At 37.6% G+C, this 22,910-nt stretch overlaps 2 protein-coding genes across 2 annotated transcripts; both read right to left on the reverse strand.

Moving 5' to 3' along the window:
* Positions 1-5,067: 5,067 nt before the first annotated feature.
* On the reverse strand, positions 5,068-6,233 carry LOC149011779 (NDR1/HIN1-like protein 13). Its single transcript, XM_089164407.1, has one exon. It carries the CDS (start codon positions 6,184-6,186, stop codon positions 5,194-5,196), a length of 993 nt encoding a protein of 330 aa, XP_089020533.1. The 5' UTR covers positions 6,187-6,233; the 3' UTR covers positions 5,068-5,193.
* Positions 6,234-7,916: 1,683 nt separating this feature from the next.
* On the reverse strand, positions 7,917-8,654 carry LOC149011780 (NDR1/HIN1-like protein 13). The gene has a single exon (XM_089162762.1). The coding sequence runs from the start codon at positions 8,652-8,654 to the stop codon at positions 7,917-7,919; it is 738 nt and encodes a 245-aa protein (XP_089018888.1).
* Positions 8,655-22,910: the final 14,256 nt, after the last annotated feature.

Consider the following 22,910-nt stretch of genomic DNA (forward strand, 5'->3'; position numbering starts at 1 on the left):
GTGTGTGATCCACAACCCCAAAGATCAAGTTTAGGGCGATCATATCCACATAGTACAATAACATAATCAAAAGCAAGAACAGATCATTGTATTCAAGTGAATTAAGAATAATAATCAAGAAATGTTCACAGAAGGATCACATAAGAATATCAGAGTGTAGAATAACAAGATATCAATTAAAGATAACTATAGAGTATAGCGGAAATATACCCCACAAACAAACGCGGAAGGTAGATTGGAAATCTAAAGCAAAGTCTAAAGCTATTACAATAAAAATAAAAGTCTAGAAGAACAAGAGTAAATTAGTCAACATCTTCCGTAGGTTCTTCTTCTTCTTCTTAGTCTTTATCTTCTTCACCTTAGGGTTGTGCTCTTGTAACTTTGGGTCAACTTCTAGCTCACGATCCCATCAACAAATAAGACGATGCCGGCTGTTGTCAATAGGAGCCGTCAGTGTAGTCCAAATCTGTGTGCTGGTCACACCACTGGTCATGGCCTTCTCCAATGATTTCCGAAGTTGTACCATGTAGGAAAGGGTCCTTCGTACCTGAACCACGGGTTCTCTTCTGTTCTTGCAAAGGCATCTAAAAACATATCCCTCAAAGGGTAAGCTTAAAAGAACTTAGCAAGTAGTTCAATCATAATAAACATCTTCACACAATCCATAATAAACATAAATGAAATGATATGAGACAATGAATGCAAGTATGCTTCTAACTCTACATATGTTGGTTTCTATTGGCAGACACACTTTAAGTCATAGCACCATACTCCTTTGGGTAGGTCTCAAATCACTCTTCCTCAACCTTCCTGGTATCTTGGGTTCTCTATTGGTAATTGAGTTCTGCATCATTCCCGGATATTCCATGGCTGGGGTTTAGGTCACTACTTTGTCACATCACCATTGGTCTGAGTATTGGAGCTTGTTTAGGGTTAAAGTTAGCCCAATGCAAGTCATCTACTGAGTCACATCTACTTAGGGTTAGATACTTCTATTCCTCACTTCCCGCGATCTTTTCCGGTATCCTTCCCCCTAGAGTCACCATCTCCTTTCCGGTTATGTAGACTCTTAACCCTATTGGTCATCCACAAATAGTAAACGGGAAACTCTCATGTCCTCTCAAGGGTTGGTTACCGGTCTTGAGTGCCCATGAGCCCAAGTGTACTACTGTGACTCTACCAATGAATGGCCCCCACAATGTGATTTATGTCCTCTAATGGGTTGGTTACATGTCATGAGCACCCACAAATCTCCATTGCTGTCATGGGTCACTCGGTCTCAATTCCCTTTCCGATAGATCATATATGACAGGGGTTTCTCTAGCCAAACATTTCTAGACCAATCCTAGGTATGTCAATTAGTAGTCAGGGAAAACGCCAAAGGGCACCATAGGAAAGCGTCCCATACCACCTCCATTGGTGTCCAAAGATAGAAATGCCAAAAAGACATTCCCCATTCCACAACTACAACCTAGACATTCACATCATATCATGATTACATACATCATACAATCAAGTCAAATTCACCATTCATACCATTCATGATCCATTCCAGTATGTAAGTCATAATATGAATATGCTACTATAAATACAGAAATAATATGATGTAAAGAAAGTGAAACTATAGTAGACTCATGCATTCAAGTCATAACATAACAAGACATGTAAATATGCATATTGTGAGTGAACGTACTCACCTTGAATTCCGAATTTGAAACCTTCAAGCGAGAGATTAGAGAACAATTCCAAAATCACCTAAACAACCTTAAACAAACATGTATAGGTCATAAGAAGCAAATCCAAAAGATTAGAGTTGAAATGGAGACAAAACATGGAAATCTGTTGTCAGCAACATGCTTGGTTGATGGTCCTTTGGTTGATGCATCGACCAAGCAGGACAGTGTACGAACATAATCTCCAATTTTGATCGAAAACTCGCCAAAACACATCTGAACACCCCGAAATTAACAGGAAAGTTCTAAAACGACATACTAAGACTATCTATGATGGTCTAAACATCAAACAAGGTCATCGGAATAGAATTCTAATAAAACACCTATTAGGCTAAAACCGCGGATCATCACAGAAAGGCTAGAATGAAAGGGGATTCATTCAAAAGGATAGAAAACAGTAGATCAGGCATTGAAAACATATTAGAAACAAGTCTAACACAGATTAAAATAGAAAACTACAGTAAGAGTAGATCATGCTATCAATACTAGATCAAATACATGGAGAAACACCATATGGCTTCAAGGGAGAACATAGAGTGAATGGGGGTTCAGTCTAAGACTAAGGAGATTAGAGGTTGGGTCATTACAGTAGTGTAATACTTTCCTCAAAATCAAAACAACAAGAGAATACAGTAGAGAGAGTAGACCCGAGAAGAAAGAGATTGAATACTAACCTTGAAGAAGAGTAATCAAAGAGGGAATCCTTGGTTGAATGCTTGGGGATCTTTCTTGGCTTGAGGAGAAGGCTCTAGGGTTCTTCCCATGTTTTCCAACAGTTAAGAGGCAAAATATTTAGGTTTAGATCGATGTTGCATATATATAGAGATCCATAATTCAAAATTTTCAAAATTAGACAATTCTGTTTCTGGAGCTGCTTTGGTCAATGGTGCTTGGTTATCGACCAAGGGAGGATCGACTAAAGGGTCCCCCTTTTCCAGCTTGCTAAATTTATGATCTCCAGAGTCAAAACCAACACCTAGAGTCCTCAACCAACTTAGGGAAATGTCTGACTTGACTTCCTAGGACATTCCAAAGCTATCAACACTGTACTCAAGGTCAAACATCATTCAAATCACTTCTTCATCCAAAACAAACAGGGTCTCCAGATTAGGGTTAGATGGAATTTCACACTTAGGATCGTCTACATGGATTCTTGCCTTCCAATCAGTTTTGTTTGATGCCATGCTAGATACAAGGCTTAAGTTATACATATCCTTTCTCTTAAGGTTATCTTAGGTCTATCCCTAACTTTTTAGTTCTTTCAATTTGGATTATATCATTTTTCCGTACAGGGACACTTAATACATATGATATTAATAAAATACCGCCATACTCTATTATTATCAACCATATAGGTGGGTTTCTCCCACCTTTTTTCACCTTCCGAACCACCGGCATAAACCATTGTCAGAACCACCCCACAAAAAAAAAAAAAAAAGAGAAACCCCCCCCCTAAAGACGGGTATTCTTTGGCATCGGAAGTGAGTGAAGAACAAAAGTATGAATGGTTCATTTTGCCTAAGAGAATGAATGGATTCAATTCGATTTGGCATCTTCTTCTTCTCCTAATCTTTCTTCGTTCCTATCCTTCCCATCTACACCAACAAGAATGTTAAGAATGAAAGACTGAAACCAAAACAGAGATTGATGTGTGTGTGAGAGAGAGATGGACCTGAAGCGCGACTTAGATTGGTTTTGCCAAACAGTTAAATTTATGGATTTATCTTACAGTGGAAAGAATCGAAAAAAATCAGAACAATTGGATCACAAATATATCGAAAAGAATCAGAACAATTGGATCACAAGTAATCAACTAGAATCTCAAAGACTATCAAACTACAACCAAATCAGCCCCAGATGATATAGGTCACAAATTAATCCTCTTTATTCCCAGCCGACAACCAAGCATCATCCTCGCAGCATTCTTCAACTTGGCTGATATCAGCACAACAAGAATAGCAATCCGGTATCTCCTGTTACTCAAACCCAAACCAAATGGTTCTTCTATAGATAGCCTTCGAAATCCTCGTCTATGATGATGGATTTGACAAACCATGCCATAGCTGAAAGGGACTATCCTTGTGGTTCTTCAGTCTCTTTTGCTGCTGAAGAATATCCATCTTTAGTTTTTTTTTTCCTTCAATTTTCCCCCGTTGTGGGTTGGTTCCGGCCATGGTTTCCCACAGGGTGAAGGAAAAAGATGGGTGAAAAGGAATCTGGGAATCCCTTTGGCTACCTATATGGTCGATAATAATAGAACATGGAAGTATTTTAGTAATATCATGTATATTAACTTGAGAAATATTTTGGTCTATCCAGATTTAAAATTTAATAAAACTTAATGGTGGATAACACTACTAGTTGTTATTGGACCTAGACATAATTTATTGCAATAAGGAGACCCAACATTAGTATATGCTTTATCAAAAGGAATGATGCATAAAAAACTCTTAACTATAAGAGAAGTAGTTTTAATTGATCTTGCAGGAGTGTGATCTATGCCAGCACTCTCATGCATCTATTTCTTTAACTTCATCACAAAATAGGGGGCAAAAATGTACTACAAGAAGGATAAAGAGACTCATTGGGGTACTTGTGAATGCCACAATCCTGACCAAGTTATTTTCCACAAAGATTCATTAAAACTGTTGGAGAATTTATATTTCTAAAAATGGATTTGTAAAAACAGTTTGATTTTGTATAGAGAAAATTTGTTGAAGCGAAAACATGCCTCCCAAAGTTGCTAAAAGTTATTACAATTACTCCTTAAAATTTTGAGATTGCAACAAAAGATTGACACTACTAGTTTTAAGTAATGTATGTAAATACATTTGCTTACCTCTCTTATATGCCAAATTTTTTTTGAAGAACCCCATATAACTTGAAGTATTTGATGTCTAGAAACAAAATTTCTTAGTAGATCAACCATAAATTATAATTGCAACAGATCTGAAAGAAATAATGCATGTTGCGAATCTGAGGGGAAGGGGGAGGGGGGAATCCCATGAGATAGAAAGAAAGTTTGATTTTGAAATTTGAACTCATGATTTTTTTAATATTGTAACCTCAATTTACCTAAGAATCATCAATCTTACATGACTAGCCATTTGAGTTGTAAAAGGTGATTAAAAAATGGTAGAAGTTATATTAAGGAAATAGACAAGGGGTGGAAACTAGAAGATAATTTCTGCGAAACTTAAAAACTCAGTTCAAGAACTATAATCTCAGTTAATGATGAATTATCAAAAAGGAGATTCAAAACTTCAAACTGAAATAACTATTACAACCTCACAGAAAATATGATATAAGATTACAAGAATAATGAGAGCACCGTTGAAAAAATGTGATTACAACAGATGTAGATAAATCCAAGATATAAATAGGGAAAAAAAATTTCATCAAATATAAAAAGTAGCTGTGAATCTCAAGTCTCAACACACGTATGCATCCTTCTTCCCCGCTATCCTTGAAGTTTAAAACTACAACTCTTAGACAAAATCGTTGCATTTATAAGACCACTAATCACAACATTGCAGTTCACCTTAACCATAAATTGAGGAGAAGTCACAGACCCAAGCTTCAATCTCGCAGGAATGGTGATATTCAATACCAAAGGCAATCCTGACGTTTGTTGTGGATTCAAAGCAGCATTCAAAGCGTTCGTATAAGGCGCAGACCCAGTGGTTACGACTGTAAAAACTGTTACGTTCTGTGTTGGCTGATAAAACACTGGTACGGATCCTTTGGTGAGTTGCACATTAGAAGTAGAAATGGTTACAGAGCTGCCTGTATCATAATAGAAGCCTATCTTGGTGTTAGAGTTATTTGCTGAAACTGTGACATCGAATTCAGATGAGAAAGTTTGGTTCACCAAGTTTGAGCTTTTGACGGAAAGGTTATTCACTGAATAGCCTGGGGCTTGTGGTTTGACGACTAAGTAGAAAACAAGGATGGCAACACCGAGGAGGACTGCAATTATGATAATGAAGATGAAGAAGCAACAGAGGCAACGGCAACAACAACCGCCGCAGCGGCGAGGTTTCTTTCTATTTTCGAAACGAGCTGCCGCGTCGGGTGGTGGGAATTTGAAGATCTGCTCTTTAGGTAATTGAACGTTGAAGATTCTTGGTGGTGGTGCTGCTTGTTGTGGTGGTGGGCTTCCTGCTACTGGTGCTGCTGCAGCTTGTTGTGGTGGTGGGCTTCCTGCTACTGGTGCTGCTGCAGCTTGTTGTGGTGGTGGGCTTCCTGCTACTGGTGCTACTGCAGCTTGTTGTGGTGGTGGGCTTCCTCCTAGTGGTGCTGCTGCAGCTTGTTGTGGTGGTGGTGTTCGTAGTAGTGGTGTTGGTGATCCTAATTCTGGTGGTGATGGTGGATAAGGCTTCTCTTCATCTGTGGTTGAGTGGAGGTTGGCTCGTGTCGCCCATGAGAACCTTGGGTGATCTCTGTCCGCCATTGTATGAGCTTCCTCAGCTTTTGGTTGAGGTGGGCTACTATTTACTAAGAAATGGAATTTATACTTTTAAAATCTTATTGTGTTACAGATGTTTCATCAAGATAATTATAATAATAATAATAAGAATGTTAGTTGTAGATACCCTTTCCATTTCAATTCACAAACACAACTCTCGCTTGCTTGTATGACTTTGTATCCTTTTTATTTTGTATTTCATTAAAAAATATTTGGTATTATTATTATTTTCAAATTTAGGTCAATGATATTTATTTTTTGGAGAAAATTTATTGTCTGTTTGGAGATCATTAATAGTTTCACACAGAAGCATTATGGAATTTCATCTTGTGTTTATTAATACTCATGAATTATTTTGTGCCTTTGTTTGTCCAGAAATAAGCTGCAGAACAATGTAATGCAAAGTTTTCATCCATGGAGGAGTTTTCATCCATGGGGGCACATATGGATGAGAGTTTTAAGGACCCATCAGATAACTTATGTGTTTCTTGTTTTAAAAAAAGAAAAAAAAAGTCGAAAACCATTTGATTGAACTATTTTGTTTCTGTGCTTTTCGCAACACAAATTGAAATTCATACAAATTTCTGCTTCAAGACACACTTCTAACTCTACTTTTCGAAGCAAAAGTTCGGGCAGGCTGGTTAGAAGTGACTGTTTTGAAGAAGGGTGTTCATAAAATTTAACATTTTAATTATAAGAATTCGGCTAAAACCCTCTCATACTACAGTAGAAAACTTCGTTTTGTTACTTTTTCAACCCTAATAATATGAATATTCTGGTGAAACCCCAGCCCTTATTTGAAAGAAATCCCCATGCATGTTTCATCTTCTCTTTTCCTGTTACTACAATAAAATGCCTGCTAGGATACAGTTTCTGCTTCCTGCTCCTAGTGTTTCTTTAAGAAATACACTTAATCAATAGATTATCAAATGGATCATTTTCAGAAGAGGCATAAAAATTGATGATTAAAGCATAAAATTGACACTACCAATTAAGTACTGTTCTTCCCTCCCCCATAAAGAGGGCTTTAAATTTTATATTTTTGATGATGAAGTGTTGTATCTCATGCTACATGTCTAAAATTTCTTTAAAAATATAAATATACTTTTTTTTGAAAATTCTGAACATATAAGCAATAATAACCATTCAATGACCTTTCTATACTCATTGTTCAATACATGATATGTCAAATTTTTATTAAAATTCCCAAAGGATGCAGAAAAGGTCCAATGTGACTTGGCATGCATGCAGATTGCCTTTTCTTTATTACCGAAGAAAGTTAACCTACCTTATATCCAAATCACAAAAATTAGTCTACTCATTCGGATTGCCAACCATGCAATATTATTATTGGATATTCAAGAAAAAAGGACAACAGAAAAGACGAAGCAAAACCCATTTTTGTTAAAGATTTGAGATTAAAGAAAACCCATTAAAGATTAATTGAGACTAGCTATCTTTAATTAGCTTGACTGATTTGGAAAGAGACCAGCTTAGACCAGCTTCAGCTCTCTGTCATAAATCAAATAACAAGTTTGAAATCGACAACAAAGAATAACCAAATCGATATCCTAGTAGTGTAATAAAAATCTCTAGAGTATCCTCAAACTTACAACAACACTTGGAAAACCCAGGGCCACAAACAATTATTCTACGTACCCAGAAGAAGAAAAAAATGACAATTAATTTCCAATATGTAAGAAAAAGTTTATGAACTACCATTTCCAGAGACCAGCTTCACTGCATTTTTTGTATACAATTTTGGTATTTTCAAGACTAGTAATAAGAACATGGCAGTTCACAGCAACCATCTTCAGAGTATAAGAGTCTGGAGCAAGCTTCATCATGACAGGAGCATTGATTTGCACCACCAAAGGTATCATCCCTCTAGTATCTTCGCCATTCAAAGCACTACTCATTGCGTCAGTGTAAGGCACATCTCCTGTTGTGTTGACTGTGAAAACCATCATGGTCTGTGATGGATGATAAAACCTAGGCATACTTCCATTGGTGAGTAGCAGATTGGAGGTATAAACTTCGACGGAACTGCCTGATTCATAACTGATTCCGATGTTGGGGCTAGTGTTGTTAGCTGAGATTGTGATATCGAATTCAGAATGGAAAATCTCATTAAAAGCTCCACCTCTTCCTGCCGACAGAGACAAGCCTTTCACAGAGACCTTATCGACTGAATAATTGCTTGGTATTCGACTCCGGTAGAAGACGTCAAGGACACCGATGGTGATGACCAAAATGATTAGAAGGATGAAGATGATGCTAAAAGTCCAGCTGAGCCAACAGCAACACCGAACACTGCAGCGGCGGCGACCTCCGGGAAACTGAACATTGAAGGTTTCTGCTAGTGGTGGTTGGGGTTCTATGAGCATTGAACGAGTGGATTTCTCGTCATTGGTGGTTGGATTTGGGTTTGTGGGATACATCTTTTTCGCCATTTTTGTAAGGTTTCTCAGCTTTTTGATTGGGTTCTTGAAGGTGTTTTAACTGTTTTTCTAAATAATTTCTTATCTACTGTTTTGGGATTTTGGGTTTCCAAATTAGTTTTTTGTTTTTCCAAAAATAAATTAGGGTTAGCAAATTAGTTAGCATACGCGTCTCATGCACCTTACCAACCACTAAATGCAAACTTTTAATGCATTAGTCAGAAACTGAAGATGATCTCCCATGCACCTTATCCATTACTCTTTTCTCTCTTAGCCTCTGGTTTTCACAGTGAGTGGCTGTCTTGTCCTTTTGGGTCAGTGAAGCTTAAGGGTGTCAATCGGTATGGTACCAACTTTGAATACCTAGAACCAAAACTGTACCGTATCGAATTTAACGGTATGGTACGGTTTCGGTATTTGCAAAAATGGTCTGGTACGGTTCCGGTATAAAATCGATATGAAAAAACGGTTTTAATACGGTTCCGGTATTAGGCTGTGAAGTTTGACATTTTCCTCCGGCCTTGGTTCTTTTTTTACCTCGTGGTTTATGACTGTTTCCTTTGAGCACAAGTTGCCCTCCTTTACCCTTCTTTATTTATTTATTTTGCTTGATGAGATGAGAGAAATTAAACGAAAACAAGAACAATGACTCTTCCAAGAGCAAGATTTATGTGGTGCTGCATAATAAATGTGCAGCACCATGCAACTTATGGTCTAGATCAAAACTTTGTAAAGATACTCGTTTCACTTGTTTCGTAATTAAACTTAACTAAAAAAAAGATCACATACGCGAAACGAGTGGTCGAAATTTTGTCTCAAGTATAAATTTCGATCCGGACTATAGGCTGTATAGTGTTGCCGTAACACTGAAACAATTTCTTCTGAAAGTGATCCTAACAAGTAATCCGTATACATCGGGTCCTTTCTAAATTCTAAACCACCATTAGTCTGCCTAGTTTGGACATTGAGTCCCAAAAACAACGAATTAAGCTTGTAGTCCTTGATAAAACGCCACTACCAACTCCTTATGGCATACCAACTCCCATTAGAGATGAGGCAAAAGATCCATTTGCTAGCCTTCTCCCATTCTTTATTACTCCACCTTCCTCTTTATTTCCCATTCCTTAAACCTTTTTTCTATCACTTTCCTATGTCTCTCTTGTCTTTCTTTCGCTACTAGTCTTCTAACTCTATGCCGTGTCTCTGCTCTCTCTATTGTTTGTTTTATTTTTCTATGTGTCTGTGTGTTTACAAGATGTGACATTATAGAGGATCTTCCCACCCTAGCCGAAGCCGCTCACTGACCTTTGATTGGTCGTGGTTTGTTGAGATCGTCATGCCTTTAAGTGTTGTAGGCTGTGTTAGGAGTAACCCCAAATGAGCAGCGGGATCAAGCATAAATGAGAGACAAGAGACAACATATACTTGGTTCGGTCAAGTGACCTACATTCAAAGATGAGTCTGGAGAACTCAAGATAATATGCACAACTAGATCAATGTTAAGTTGGGTACAAAAGAGACTCAATAATACATACAACCTCTCTACAGAAGAAGCCCTTAAGAAGAGATCAACCAAGAAGACCAGACATCACAACCGTATACCAAGAGGAACGATCGATCTCACCTAGCTCCACAAACAGTAGCACATCCACACATAGTATGAAGCTAACACTGAAGGCTAGAACACCATCATATGACAGGGAAATTTATTAGGTCCATTTCCTTTTTAGAATTAATGGACCATCCATTTCCTTGTAGATGTGTGACATGTGTCACAACATCACATCAAATGGTTGAAATCCATTTATAAGTCACATTAAAGAGTTGATTGATATGACTTGTAAATGGATTTTCACCATTTGATGTGATGTTGGGACACATGTCACACATTTACAAGGAAATGGACCATCTATTTCCTTGTAAGAAATGGACCTGATATTAGGGGTGTAAACGGATCGGATTCGGATCGGATAGTGGTAATACCATAACCACATCCTATATATTCGGCGGCCGGAAAACCCCGGTCGGCCCCCGCGATTTTTTTCCCCAAATTATTCTAAATGGCAATGAATATAGATTGAATACAAGTTTTCGTCTACTTAATAACATCTTTACCACTTTATTTGTAAGTGTTAGGTTTCAAATATAAGAATTTAACAACTTTAGTAGTTATTTTAATAAAAAATCTAGAAAGGCACCCCTACGATATTGGTCCCATATGACAGAGGGAACAAAACACAAATCCTCAAACCAAAGAGCAAGAGAACCAAAGAGGAATTGCAACCCAGAGAGAATAGAAACCAACATTGAACATCATGAAACCCTAAACCCAAAAAAGAGCTTAAATATACAATACTAGGAAGGATTGAAATGCCCTTTCAAATGAACATAAATTACAGGCAAATCACCTAAATAGAAAATGACCAATATGCCCTTGCTAAGTGAAAGATATTACAATAGGCTGTTCGATTTTTTATTTTTGGGTAAACAACAAATTGCATTAAGAGAGAGAGAAACCTCTTTGTATATTACAACCTAAGATATCTAATAGCAAATCTTGGGTCTCTCTCTCTCTCTCTCTCTCTTCCTTGGACAAGAAATCGGGGTGTCTAGGTCAAGCTGGTGAGACATCTATCCCTTAATTTTATCTTGACTGAGAAATAGGAGTAGATAATTTTATATAATTGTTCTATGTTTACTAGACATAAGCAATAAAGTGGAAGAGCTGGCATCAGCCTAAGCGAGCCAAGGCGAGTGAGATACTCAATTCTGAGTTGACTCTAACACCAATCAAGGCATCTTCCTATTTCCATGGCTAAAATCTCTGCCATTTAGGCCCAAGATGGATTATAATGACTTGGCATCATTAAGACCACAACTCACACAACTAGCTATTCATGATGAAATTAAACACAAAGAATGAAGCTAAGCATCTTATTTTTTGGGTCAATATTTATGCTAACAGTATCATGACACTCAACCTCAGGGGTTGACCCAGTTGGCAAAGATCACCACCTCAAAATATGAAATGAAGAGCGCGAATCATCTTGGGTCTAAGGCGAAGTCCTACTATATATTTAAACAATTATAAAACTACTCTAATGATTTAGTCAAGGTACACATAAATTGGCAAGGATGAATAAAAGTTCCAATGAAAGAACATGATGACACTCCAAAAGAGCATAATTGGGCTAATAGAAGGGGCCAAAAAAAAAAAAAAAAACAAATTTGACATGATAGGTCAACATATAACTTTTGGACATGATGGATTGATTTTTGGCCTTGTCATGCGGGTTTTTAGTTAGTGTGCTCCCAACTTCCCAACTCATGCCTTAATAGGGTTGTCTGGACTTTGTAACTAGGCAAACTCGGACAAAGCTATCGCTGCCTTTTTCACGTTGGGCCATGTTTTAGCTTTGGTGTATAACCTTATCATAAAAATCATATTTTTTGGGTTAAAGAAAAGCTTAAACTAAGTACTCTATAAAATTTCTCTAGAGGTTAAAAGAGAAGTATTTAGAATGAGAAAGATGTGAACTGTCATCAAATCTTAGATGAAGAGAAAATCTAATGATTACCCCGAAGTAGAGAAGGATTAATGATAAAAGAAAACAGATGGATGTATACACCACACCTTATACAACTTTTTATTAGCTATTCTCCCAAGGGCATAGCCTAGTTTTCTACTTTTCTTGCACAAAAAAATAATGAATCTACTTCTCAATGACCTTATTGGTGGGAACCTAGATTTGCTCATAACTTTTTGAATTAGACTGAAATTTGAGCCATGAGTAGTGCGGAGGAATATCAATTGGACATCATATGAGAGCCTTAAAGATTTTTGTCATAGTGATGAGGTGGGCTTCTTTTTATCGGATGGAGTCTACACACATTCAAGCATAGGTTATCTGCATAACCATTCATCGCCATTACCATGAATGGGGTTAATGCAATTTTGAATAGATTAACTCCTTTATATATCCTTGAGGTGAATACGGAAATGGATTCGGCACTTAGAAGGGAAGGTTGGGTCGAAATGATTTATTTTGCATTAGTGGAGAAGGCACAGGGTTATTGATTCTCCATCAATAGGGAATTCTTTCTTTACTTAAGTGGGGTAGGTTGTTTAATGGCCTAATTCATCACCATGAGGAGCTCACACCTTAGTTAAAGGCAACACTCTAGTTGTGACTCCACCTTTCCTATTGAAGTTTTGTGCCGCTATTACATTATGTTCTTAAAATCAGCTAAGGATCTTCAAATTCTTATTGTATTGCAATTTTATTTCTTATACTTTGAAAATAAATTACCCAACAAAGAATTGAGGCAATTATATCCGTAGATAATCCATTTGAGGAATCTACACTTTGCATCAAGTGTTTTTTTTTTCTTTTGAGAAACACCATGTGTAACAATTGTGATTTGAGAGATCAACCATGATCAATCTAACTTATCAATGAAGGTAAGGGTAATGCTCGTCAACTTCTTGCCTTCCACCACATAACCAAGTAAATTGATTTCTTTGATTCCAATCTCTCATCACATGTATCGTCATTTGTAAGCGCTGCACTCATCCACGTCTGCAAGTTATTAATGGATACAATGTCAAGCTTTTCCTGCAATGCCATATTCAACTTGTGCATCCAACCAATGGTGTCCTCATAGGTGTCCACACAGTCCTGTAGAACCTTATCAGATTTGGGTTTCTTTGAAAGGAGACCATTGATAGTTGTTGCACTAGATAAGCTCGCATGGAGGGCCACACTGGCATGTTTGAATGGATTGAATGGACTTTCTTGGATCATGCTAGCTCTGGGGATGAGTTTGGTGATGTGGACGTCAAGAATCAACATTATCTTGCAATTGGTAATGATGAAATTGTTGGTGGTGGCGGAGTATGTTACTCCCCACCCAACGAGATTCGGTCATCACCCGAATACCCATGGGGGTGATACATTACAGAACCAAGGTTCAGTGACAAATTCATACAACCATATGACATAGCATAATCAAGGATAAGAATATATCAAGTATAAATATTAAAGTTATAAAATCTGAGTTATCTACAAGATTACAAATATCCATTAACTACAGTTAAAACATAACTAAAGTTGATCAAAATTGAATATCAAAGTTTAGAAAAAAGAATGGTTTGCAGTGGAAATAATCTAACTGTGATGATAGAAGAAGCCATCGCTCCTCTTGAAGGATATAAGGGTAAATAGGTAAAACAAAGCTATGAAAGACACTATCGACTTCCAAGGTATTGCCGGCTTCCCACTAGAACCAAGATCCATAGGAGTAGTCTTGGTATGGGCACGAAGCTCCATGCTAGTCCACCTCCTTGCAAGTCGCTCTCTCAAAATAGTTTGTCGTCGACAGATCCTCCATTTGAATGGAGTCCTTGTAACCTGCAGTAAGATCTAAAAGAACATATATATAAAAGGAATGAGTTCAACATAATTCAGAGATGTCAATTCAACAACATATCAAGCATTCATCCACATAATTCCCACATCACACATATAAGACTAATAATGATAATATGACTAATGGATGAATATGATGTTATGCTTCTAACTCTATCATGAAGTCTCTATGATAGACACGCATTAAGTTATACACCACTCTCCTCTAGGCGGTCTCATTTAGTCTCTCAACAAAAGACGTCTATTGTATTCTAACGCGGTTGTTGGGTCAAGTCACATCAATCCATGGTTGGGGATATAAGTCACCACTCTCTCACATCACCGTTTGACATAAGAACTTGCGCGTGTCAAGGACAACTCTAGGCCCAATGCATTGTCATACAGTCTCATACTATATATGGTCCGGATATCATTCCTCAAATGGAGGGTTTTGTTGGTCTAATATCCTTATCCACCTAGAACTGAGATACTCAATGGGAGACATCTGTTGGATTCCATTTCTCAACCCTATGGTCATCCATATATAATGGACAAGAAGCTCTTGTAATTTTCCACGGGTTGGTTACTGGTCTTGAGTGCCCATGAGCCCATGTCTATTATATGCAACCCTACCATCCCATGATGGCAGTGGGACTACTTGATGCTCATAGGACCCAGCCAATGATATCACGGGTTAACTGGCTTCAATACTCCTACCGCAAAGGTAGTAGTACTCATGGGGTTACCTAGCCAAACACTTCTAGACACCTAGGGTAATGGGGGACCCACAAATCTATATATATAAGGTCACTAGGGTAATGGGGGACCCACAAATCTAGTTGGTATATAAGTATAAGAGGACATAGTCCCAAAATCAAGCCCACACATTCACACCATTCTCATATGACAATTCATGAAATTTGAAATATAAACAAATATAAAAATAGCATTACCTTCCATTCGCGCAAGTCACACACGATTTATAAGAGATTACTAGATATCAAAATATTGAAGATTTAATTAACTCATCATTCATACAAGATATGGTTAAGTATATTCTTGACCTTTCAAGTTAGTAAATCTCTTCAAAAGTCCCACAAGGCTAATCAAAGAGTGTGATATTAGACCCAAAACAAGTTACATAAGAAAATAAGTGAGTAACAATTGAGATCAATTGGGGTTCAAAAGAGGGCCAAAACACACATCCCGAATATGGCCGGTCGAATAGTTGGTTGCATAGGCTTACAGGGCTAGTCGAAAGGCTGATCAACCTCCCACCAAACTCTTTTTAAGCAAAATTTTAGATTTATGCACCGATTTGAAATTAGAACAAAGCTGGACTTTGGGGACTTCAAATAAATAGCAATAGGGTCCCCAAAGTGCCAACTAATCATCCCACTTAAGCTTCAAACGAAAAGCCCCAAAATTGGCTCTCACGAATGCCCGTGGGCGTCTTTGAGAGGTTCAAATCGGTTTTGAATGCAATAATTCATATAACCCTCTATCAAAAACGTTGGGAGACACAAAGAGAAGTAATGGGAAGTATTAATTGCAATCGTATAAGCCCAACTACTCAAACCTAGCATTCAATGATGATATAAACCATTAAAACTAGGTTAAAGAAGAGAGTTTTCACGAACACTCACCTTTCTATGTGTTGCTGCGATGAATCAAGTTTCGATGCGATGCCGCATGGAAATAATTCACAAATCTCCTTGGATTTCTCTTCTCCCAAGCCCTTAGCCCCACTCTAACAAATAAGAAATATGTTTTATGATGATTGGAGGCTTAAAAAAGGGTTTAAAATCCGGTTTCCCGAATTTGCCCCAAACTGGACAAGAGGCACTCAACCCAGCCCGGTCGACTGGCCCTTGGTTGCCCCCTCAACCGGAGTCCAAAAATGGTGATTTTCAGCTTGCTTGAAAGGTCTTTCAAGTGCCTGCGTTTGGGTATATTTACTTTGGCAATTTGGTCTTCCTTCATCGGTTTATGGACATGCCAAAATCTCCTTTTAATGCTTTCATGATTGACTTTCCCTCTACTCTTAAATTCTAAGAGAGTGGTCGAGTCACCAATAGGGTCATCCACTACCATGGGATCCATTTGGGAACCTTCAGGCTGGACTCGAATGGCCCATAGTTGTCGCCTACTTGAGTTCTGAGTTTGTGCAGTCCTAAAACCATGGGTAGAAGGGTTAGAAATCTACGGGATTTCACAAAGAATGTCAGTGGAAGAAAGAGGAGGAGGATCGCTACAGAGATTGTAGTTGCCGTGGCGACCAATTTTTTTATATTGTTTTTCTTTCAATGAAAGAAATAGTTATGGTTTTGAAAGTTCTCTTGTTATTATTAATATGGTAGGAAGACAAATGGGTATGGAGTTGATGAGAGAGGGATCGTATTATATATGGGCTTTTGATCTTGTTTTCCTTTCTGGTAGGGATCTTAATGATAGGAGGCAAAAGTACATGCCTTGAATACTATTACGAGGAATGGTTGAAAAGCTATTCAACCTATTAATTCTATTTGCTTCTAAATAGTGAGGACAATCATGAAGTGCAACTGAATCATAATTATCCACGGTTTTAAGATTAACCAGAAGGGCAGTGTTTGAGGTTGACGGAACGAGGGTTGTCTGGTTAGGAACTTCACAACCGTTCTTGCAGATTTTTTGGCACCCATTCTTTGCCTCTTTCTTTTGCCAAAAAATTTAATAAGTATTCTAAAACAAAGAAGGATTAACAAAAAAAAGGAGATGGATGTACATGCCATATGTTAGACAACTTTCATTATCTATTTTCCCATGGCCATGACCTAGTTCCTAATGGGCACCTAGAACTTTTTTTTTTTGGGGGGGGTGGGAGGGGGGGTGTCGAATGAGCACCTAGATTTGCTACATAGCTTGAAATTTAATCGATGAGTAGTGCCTAGTTCTTAGGATCATATACCAAATTCATATCAATTTTAATGTCTTAGCTAGTAATAAAAGATGATGGAGGGAATCTAAAAGTATAAAGAAGCCCGTTGGACTATATATAGGATGTTTATACCGACTTGTAAGTACGAATTGTGACGGACGTAACCTCCTGTGCTAGAAAATGGGCCAAGCCATTAACATCTCCAAGAAGGGGGGGGGGGGGGGAAGGAAAAAAAGAAAGAGAAAAGAGAAAGCACAAACATCAACTCGAAGATGTCTCGATAAATATCGCATTTCCTAGACTTTTTGGCAAAGTGAAATCGTTGTTCGTTTTTGAGTTATAATTGATCAACTTAAGGTGGGTTTCTTAAAACTTTGATTATAATGCTAAATCCTCTCTCTCTCTCTCTCTCTCTCTTCTATCTTTTAAGGGGGGGGTTGTGGTGTCCAGTCAAGCTAGTTGCATATCTAACCCTTATTGTAATCTTTATTGAGAAATAAGAGTAGATAATATTATCCAATTGTTCCATTTTTACTAGACATAACTAATAAATTGGTAGAGGTGGTGTCACCTTGAGCTAGTCAAGGCGAGTCAAATACTAAATTATGAGTTGACTCTAACACCAATCAAGGCATCTTCCTATTTCCATGTCTAAAATCTTCGCCATTTAGGCTCAAGATGGATTATAACGACATCAGATCATTAAGACAAAAACTTCCACCACTAGCTATTCATGATGGAATTGAACACAAAGAATGAGGCTAAGCATGTTATTTTCCGGGTCAATATTTATGCTAACAATCTCATGCCACCCAACCTTAGGGGTTGACTTAGTTGGCAAAGATCATCAACTCATAGTTGGCGAATCAACATATAACCATTTGACATGATGGACTGATTTTCGGCCTTGTCTTGTGGGTTTTTAGTTATTGATCACCCAACTTCCCAACTCGTGCCTTAATGGGGTTGTCTGGACTTTGTAACAGGGCCAAACTTGGACAAAGCTATCGCTGCCTTTTTCACGTTGGGCCATGTATTAGCTTTGGTACATAACCCTATCATAAAAATCATAACTTTTTTTGGTCAAAGAAAAGCTTACATTAATTAGGCGCCCGCATAATAATAGGGGAAGGCAGCTTAATATTATTAAAGGATCCGATGATTGATTTTATGGTTTAATCAAATAATTTTAGTATGGTTAAAGGATAGCTTAAATGAGGTTGGATCCAATTGGATCCCAGGGAATTAGAGAATTGAAAACGAGGAAATGATCGGCAGATTTTCGGAACCCGGGGACAAGTAGCACCTCAAAGTGGGCGCATAAGATATTACAGGGGCCCACAAGCCATAACAAAGCCCATTAGTCCTATAATTAAATATATACTATATGTATAATTATATATATATATATATATATATATATATATATATATTAAATATATATATAATATATATATATATATATATATAATATATATTAACCGACTTTAGAGGACCGACTAAGAGAACGACTTAAGAGATTTAATGGGGAAGAGTGATGGTTGCGCGAGTGGGAAGACTTACGAAGAGAAGAAGTAGAAAAGCAAGAGAAGAGAAGAGGAGAGAGAAAGAGTAGAGAAGAAGTGGAGGGGAGAAGAGAAATGGAAGGAAGCCATTAAAGGCCTAGAGGAGCACGGGAGAAGAGGAGAGAGAAGGAGTGGGGAGAAGAGGAGAGAGAAAGAGAGAGAAGAAGGGAGGGAGAGCGAGAATATGGAGGGAAGCCATTAAGGCCGGGAGAAGAGGAGAGAGAAGGAGTGAGGAGAAGAGGAGAGAGAGGGAGTGGAGAGAGAAGAGGAGAGACAAGAGAGGAAAGAGAGGAAAGAGAAGAAAAATCGTGGGGAGGAGAGAGAAAGTAGGAGAGAGAAAATAATATAAAAAGGGAAAATCCGTTGGCTCCTGCGTCTAATTGCCGGATCGACGAGATGCGGGGAGAGCGGATTATGATGGAACCAAGGTCGGGACACGCACGGACAGAAGTAATAGACCAACCTAGCATGATAAGTGGGGTTTTCTTTAATAGATATGTAGCATGCACATGGTAACATAAAGTCACGTTATTTATTCGGTGATACAATTTATGGAAAGTGTATGATATATGCCTTTGTGTATTGAACAAAATGCATGGAATTGGATGACAGTGCAATGAGTAGATTGAATTGGTTGAAATGGAATGTGGATAGTGTGCTTGAACTGTTAATCATGAATTTGCAAGAATGGTTATGCATGTTAAATGTAAATTATCATGCTTTCATATGTAAATGATGGAATGTCATGAATCGTGTTTAGAGGAGATTGAATGATATCAGCTCTCATGTTTAAATGATTGAATTGTATGGAATTGTGTCCAACGTACTCATATGAGACTGAATGATGATTGAAATGAAAAATGTATATGGAAATATGCAGAGCATGGTAAGGCAATTTTAAGAAAGAGTAAAAGAATAAAATGTTAAAGGCTTGTAAGACCTGAACTTATGTACCCAAATGGGAGGGCAGAAGGACGCAGTCCCGGGAGGGCATGAAGCAAGACTGAAAAGTGAAAAGAAAAGAAAGGAAATAAAAGAAATAAAGAAAGGAATAAAATGTAAGGCCGAAGTCTTGGTACATGTACCCAAATGGGAGGGCATGAAGGAGACTGAAAAGTGGAAAGATATACTAGACCGATGATGGCCTCCGAGAGAACACGGCCTTGAGCCAAGAGACGATGCCACTTGTGTGGTTGAGACCGATGCCACTTGTGTGGTTTTGGTGATGCCACTTGTGTTGTTTAGACCGATGGTGCTCTCTCTACATGTAGCGCTTAGGTCTAGTTTAATGAAAAAGGAAAAGGAAAAGGAAAAGGAAAGAAAAGGAAAAAGGAACAGGAAAATGATAAAGGAAAAGAAGAAAAGAAAGGAAAGTTTGGAATGTATAATGTTATATGATTTTGATGTGATAATTGGTGCACAATGAACTGCCTGACTTAATTACATGGTTGTCTTTATTGCTTATTGGGCCGCAAAGCTCATTATTGTAAATGTTGACAGGTACTCAGATTCATGATAAAGGCAATGTGTTGCCATCGTCAATGCCTTTAAAGTTGAAGATGTAACTCATTCATTTCGTTATGTTTGATGTTTGTATAACCTGGACAGGAATGTATATATTCTTTGAGACGTATGTATTGATCTAGACACCGTTGAAAGGTCAAATGTAAATATAACAGGACTTTAGACTGGGTACATATAAATGTTTATGAGTCAAACTGTCAACCAGGTTGTTTGTTTTTAGAATGTTTTGTCTAGCATTTTGTTTTATTGATTATAAAGAGGTGTTAATGAAGATGAGCTGTCACGTGCCCTAGTGGAATGTACATGATTTGGGCCCCACCAAGCCTGTGAAAACGGGGTCGTGACAGAGGTGGTATCAGAGCAATAGATTCTGTAGACTAGAAAGACCGATGATATAAGAAATGAAGAGGAGAAGGCTTATAGTTCGGGAAAGTTAATTTTGATTAAGTGAATGGACTGATTGGAGGACCAATTGTTTGACTGATAATATTGAGGATTTGACTAGGGAGAGAAAGATGAAAAAGCCGGTGAAAGGATTGACTATATAATGTCATAGATTGTGATGGTTAAATTGGAAAGAATGGATGTTTGTAAATGTTGAGTTGAGGTATGGTGATTGGGAAGGATGGATGTTTGTCATATTAAATTGTGATGTGATGACATTTCTGGAAACACCGAGGTGAATTGTGAGTATTATGACTGAACTTATGTGTACATATGAGTGTAATGTATGATATGAGAATTGTACCTTCACTAATATATATATATATATATATATATATGACTATAGTGTATGATGTGTGGAGTATGACTTGCATGCATGACTGTAATGTACTAAGATATTATATCTTATAGATGAATGGTTCTTCAATGACTGAGATGAGTACATGAATGATTGTATGATTGAACTGTATTTAAGCTTATGACTGTATGCTGAGTAATAGTTTACATTACTTTGTCTATGCATGATTACATTTTGGTTTGAAATATATATTTGTTTCAAACATAATGACAAATGATTTCTCATATGAAGAACTGTGTAAATGTTAGACTGAAATGGATGAAAAGGCATCGTGCCGACAAGCACAATCCTTGTGGTTAGACTGTAAAGTGGAAAGACATGGTTTAAGCCAATAACATCAATCAATGAGATGTACATGGCTTTGTGCCTTGAGATTGAGACCACTTCTGTGGTATGACTGAAACCACTTCGGTGGTATAGACAGATGTACATTCTCTATGATTCGCTTAGGCTTATGACGAAAACTGAAATGAAATTGAAAGGATTTGAAAATGAGTATCTTTGATAGTGTACATTCTCAAGATGAATGAATAATGTATTTTACGAAAGATATCTGAATTTATGTCAGTTATCGATTATGAAAGGAAATTTGAGGAACTCTCTAAATATGCCCTTCATATGATAAGCATTGAAGAGATGAGGGCTCGACAGTTTGAGCAAGGGCTTAGGTTAATATACAGAGAGCTATGGGTGTTCATTAATTAAGACCCTATATCGATGTGGTGCATCGATCTCAAATATATGAAAGCATTGAGAAAGTAGAGGGATCAAAGAAAGAGGAAAAGAAAGGTGATGATTAGAAGTCTTTTAAATGTGAAGGATTTTGATGTGATTCTTGGAATGGACTGGCTACTTGTAGATCATGCCAGTGTTTTATGTTATGAGGGGATGATGATACTAAGACTTGTAGGGGAACCTGAAATCCAATTCTCAGGATTGAAAAGAAAGTCTTCCCCAACAAGAATGATCTCAGGTTAAGAGATTGCTTCAGCAAGGATGCTAAGGGTATACAGCTTCTATGCAAGATTTGGAGGTAATGGGAGTGGCTTTACCTGAAGTACCAGTGGAAAGAATTTCCTGATGTCTTTCCATAAGACTTGTCAGGGTACCACATAAAAAGAGAAGTGGAATTGCTATTGAACTATCCCTGGTACAACCACAAAATCTAAAGCTCATATAGAATGGCTCCAAAATAACTAAAAGAATTGAAAGAACATCTACAAGAATTGTTGGATAAGGGATTCCTACGATCTAGTGTATCTCCTTATGGGCTTGTGGGCCCGCTGTAATATCTTATGCAGGGCCCACTTTGAGGTGCTAACATTAGTACCTCTGGGTTCCGAAAATCATATATATATATATATATATATATATATATTATATAGGGTAATTTTCATCTGGACCCCCTAAGGTTTGGTCCATGTCACTTTTAGTCCGAAAAAAATTATTCTTTGCATATGGCTCCCCTGAGGTTTCTAGAAATGACTAGTTAAGGACAAATCATAATTTTGATGGCCAAAATACCCTTATGGTGTAATGGTCGAGATTGTACCATGCCATTTCGATCTAACGGTTTATATTAAAAAGGCAAATTTTAATTACAATTTTAATCTTTTTATTTTATATTCAAGGTTCTTAAGTTTTTAAATTTACAAATTTATACCCTTGATTAAACTAAATGAAATACCATTCTCATTCAGCAAGAAAATAAAACTATACTTGAAGAATACCGATATCCACAAGAAATTTGCAAGTAAACGGGGCATACGAAACTTTAAACAGTTTGTGGCATCTGTCGGATTGAACGAATTACGCCACTATTGAAATTGTGTATTGGGCGTTACCCTCTTCTCTCACAGTCTCACTTTGTTTCTCACTTTGTTAGAGCTCTCACTCAACCACCGTCACTCACTATTCTAGAAACCAAGACCCATCACTCTGCCAGGCACCCATGGCGCCGGTCCTCTATATTCTCCTCTCCCTGCCTTCTAGTGTCATGTCAACCAAGCAGACTTACATAGTACACATGAAGCATCACCGAAGCCTTCATCC

This window comes from Hakea prostrata, chromosome 7, assembly GCF_041222555.1.
Source record: "Hakea prostrata isolate BN-2017 chromosome 7, UWA_Hpros_2, whole genome shotgun sequence".
Lineage (NCBI taxonomy): Eukaryota > Viridiplantae > Streptophyta > Magnoliopsida > Proteales > Proteaceae > Hakea > Hakea prostrata.

Coding starts and splice junctions, on each gene's coding strand:
- LOC149011779 (XM_089164407.1), bottom strand. CDS start 6,186: ATGGCGGACAGAGATCACCCAAGGTTCTCATGGGCGACACGAGCCAAC.
- LOC149011780 (XM_089162762.1), bottom strand. CDS start 8,654: ATGGCGAAAAAGATGTATCCCACAAACCCAAATCCAACCACCAATGAC.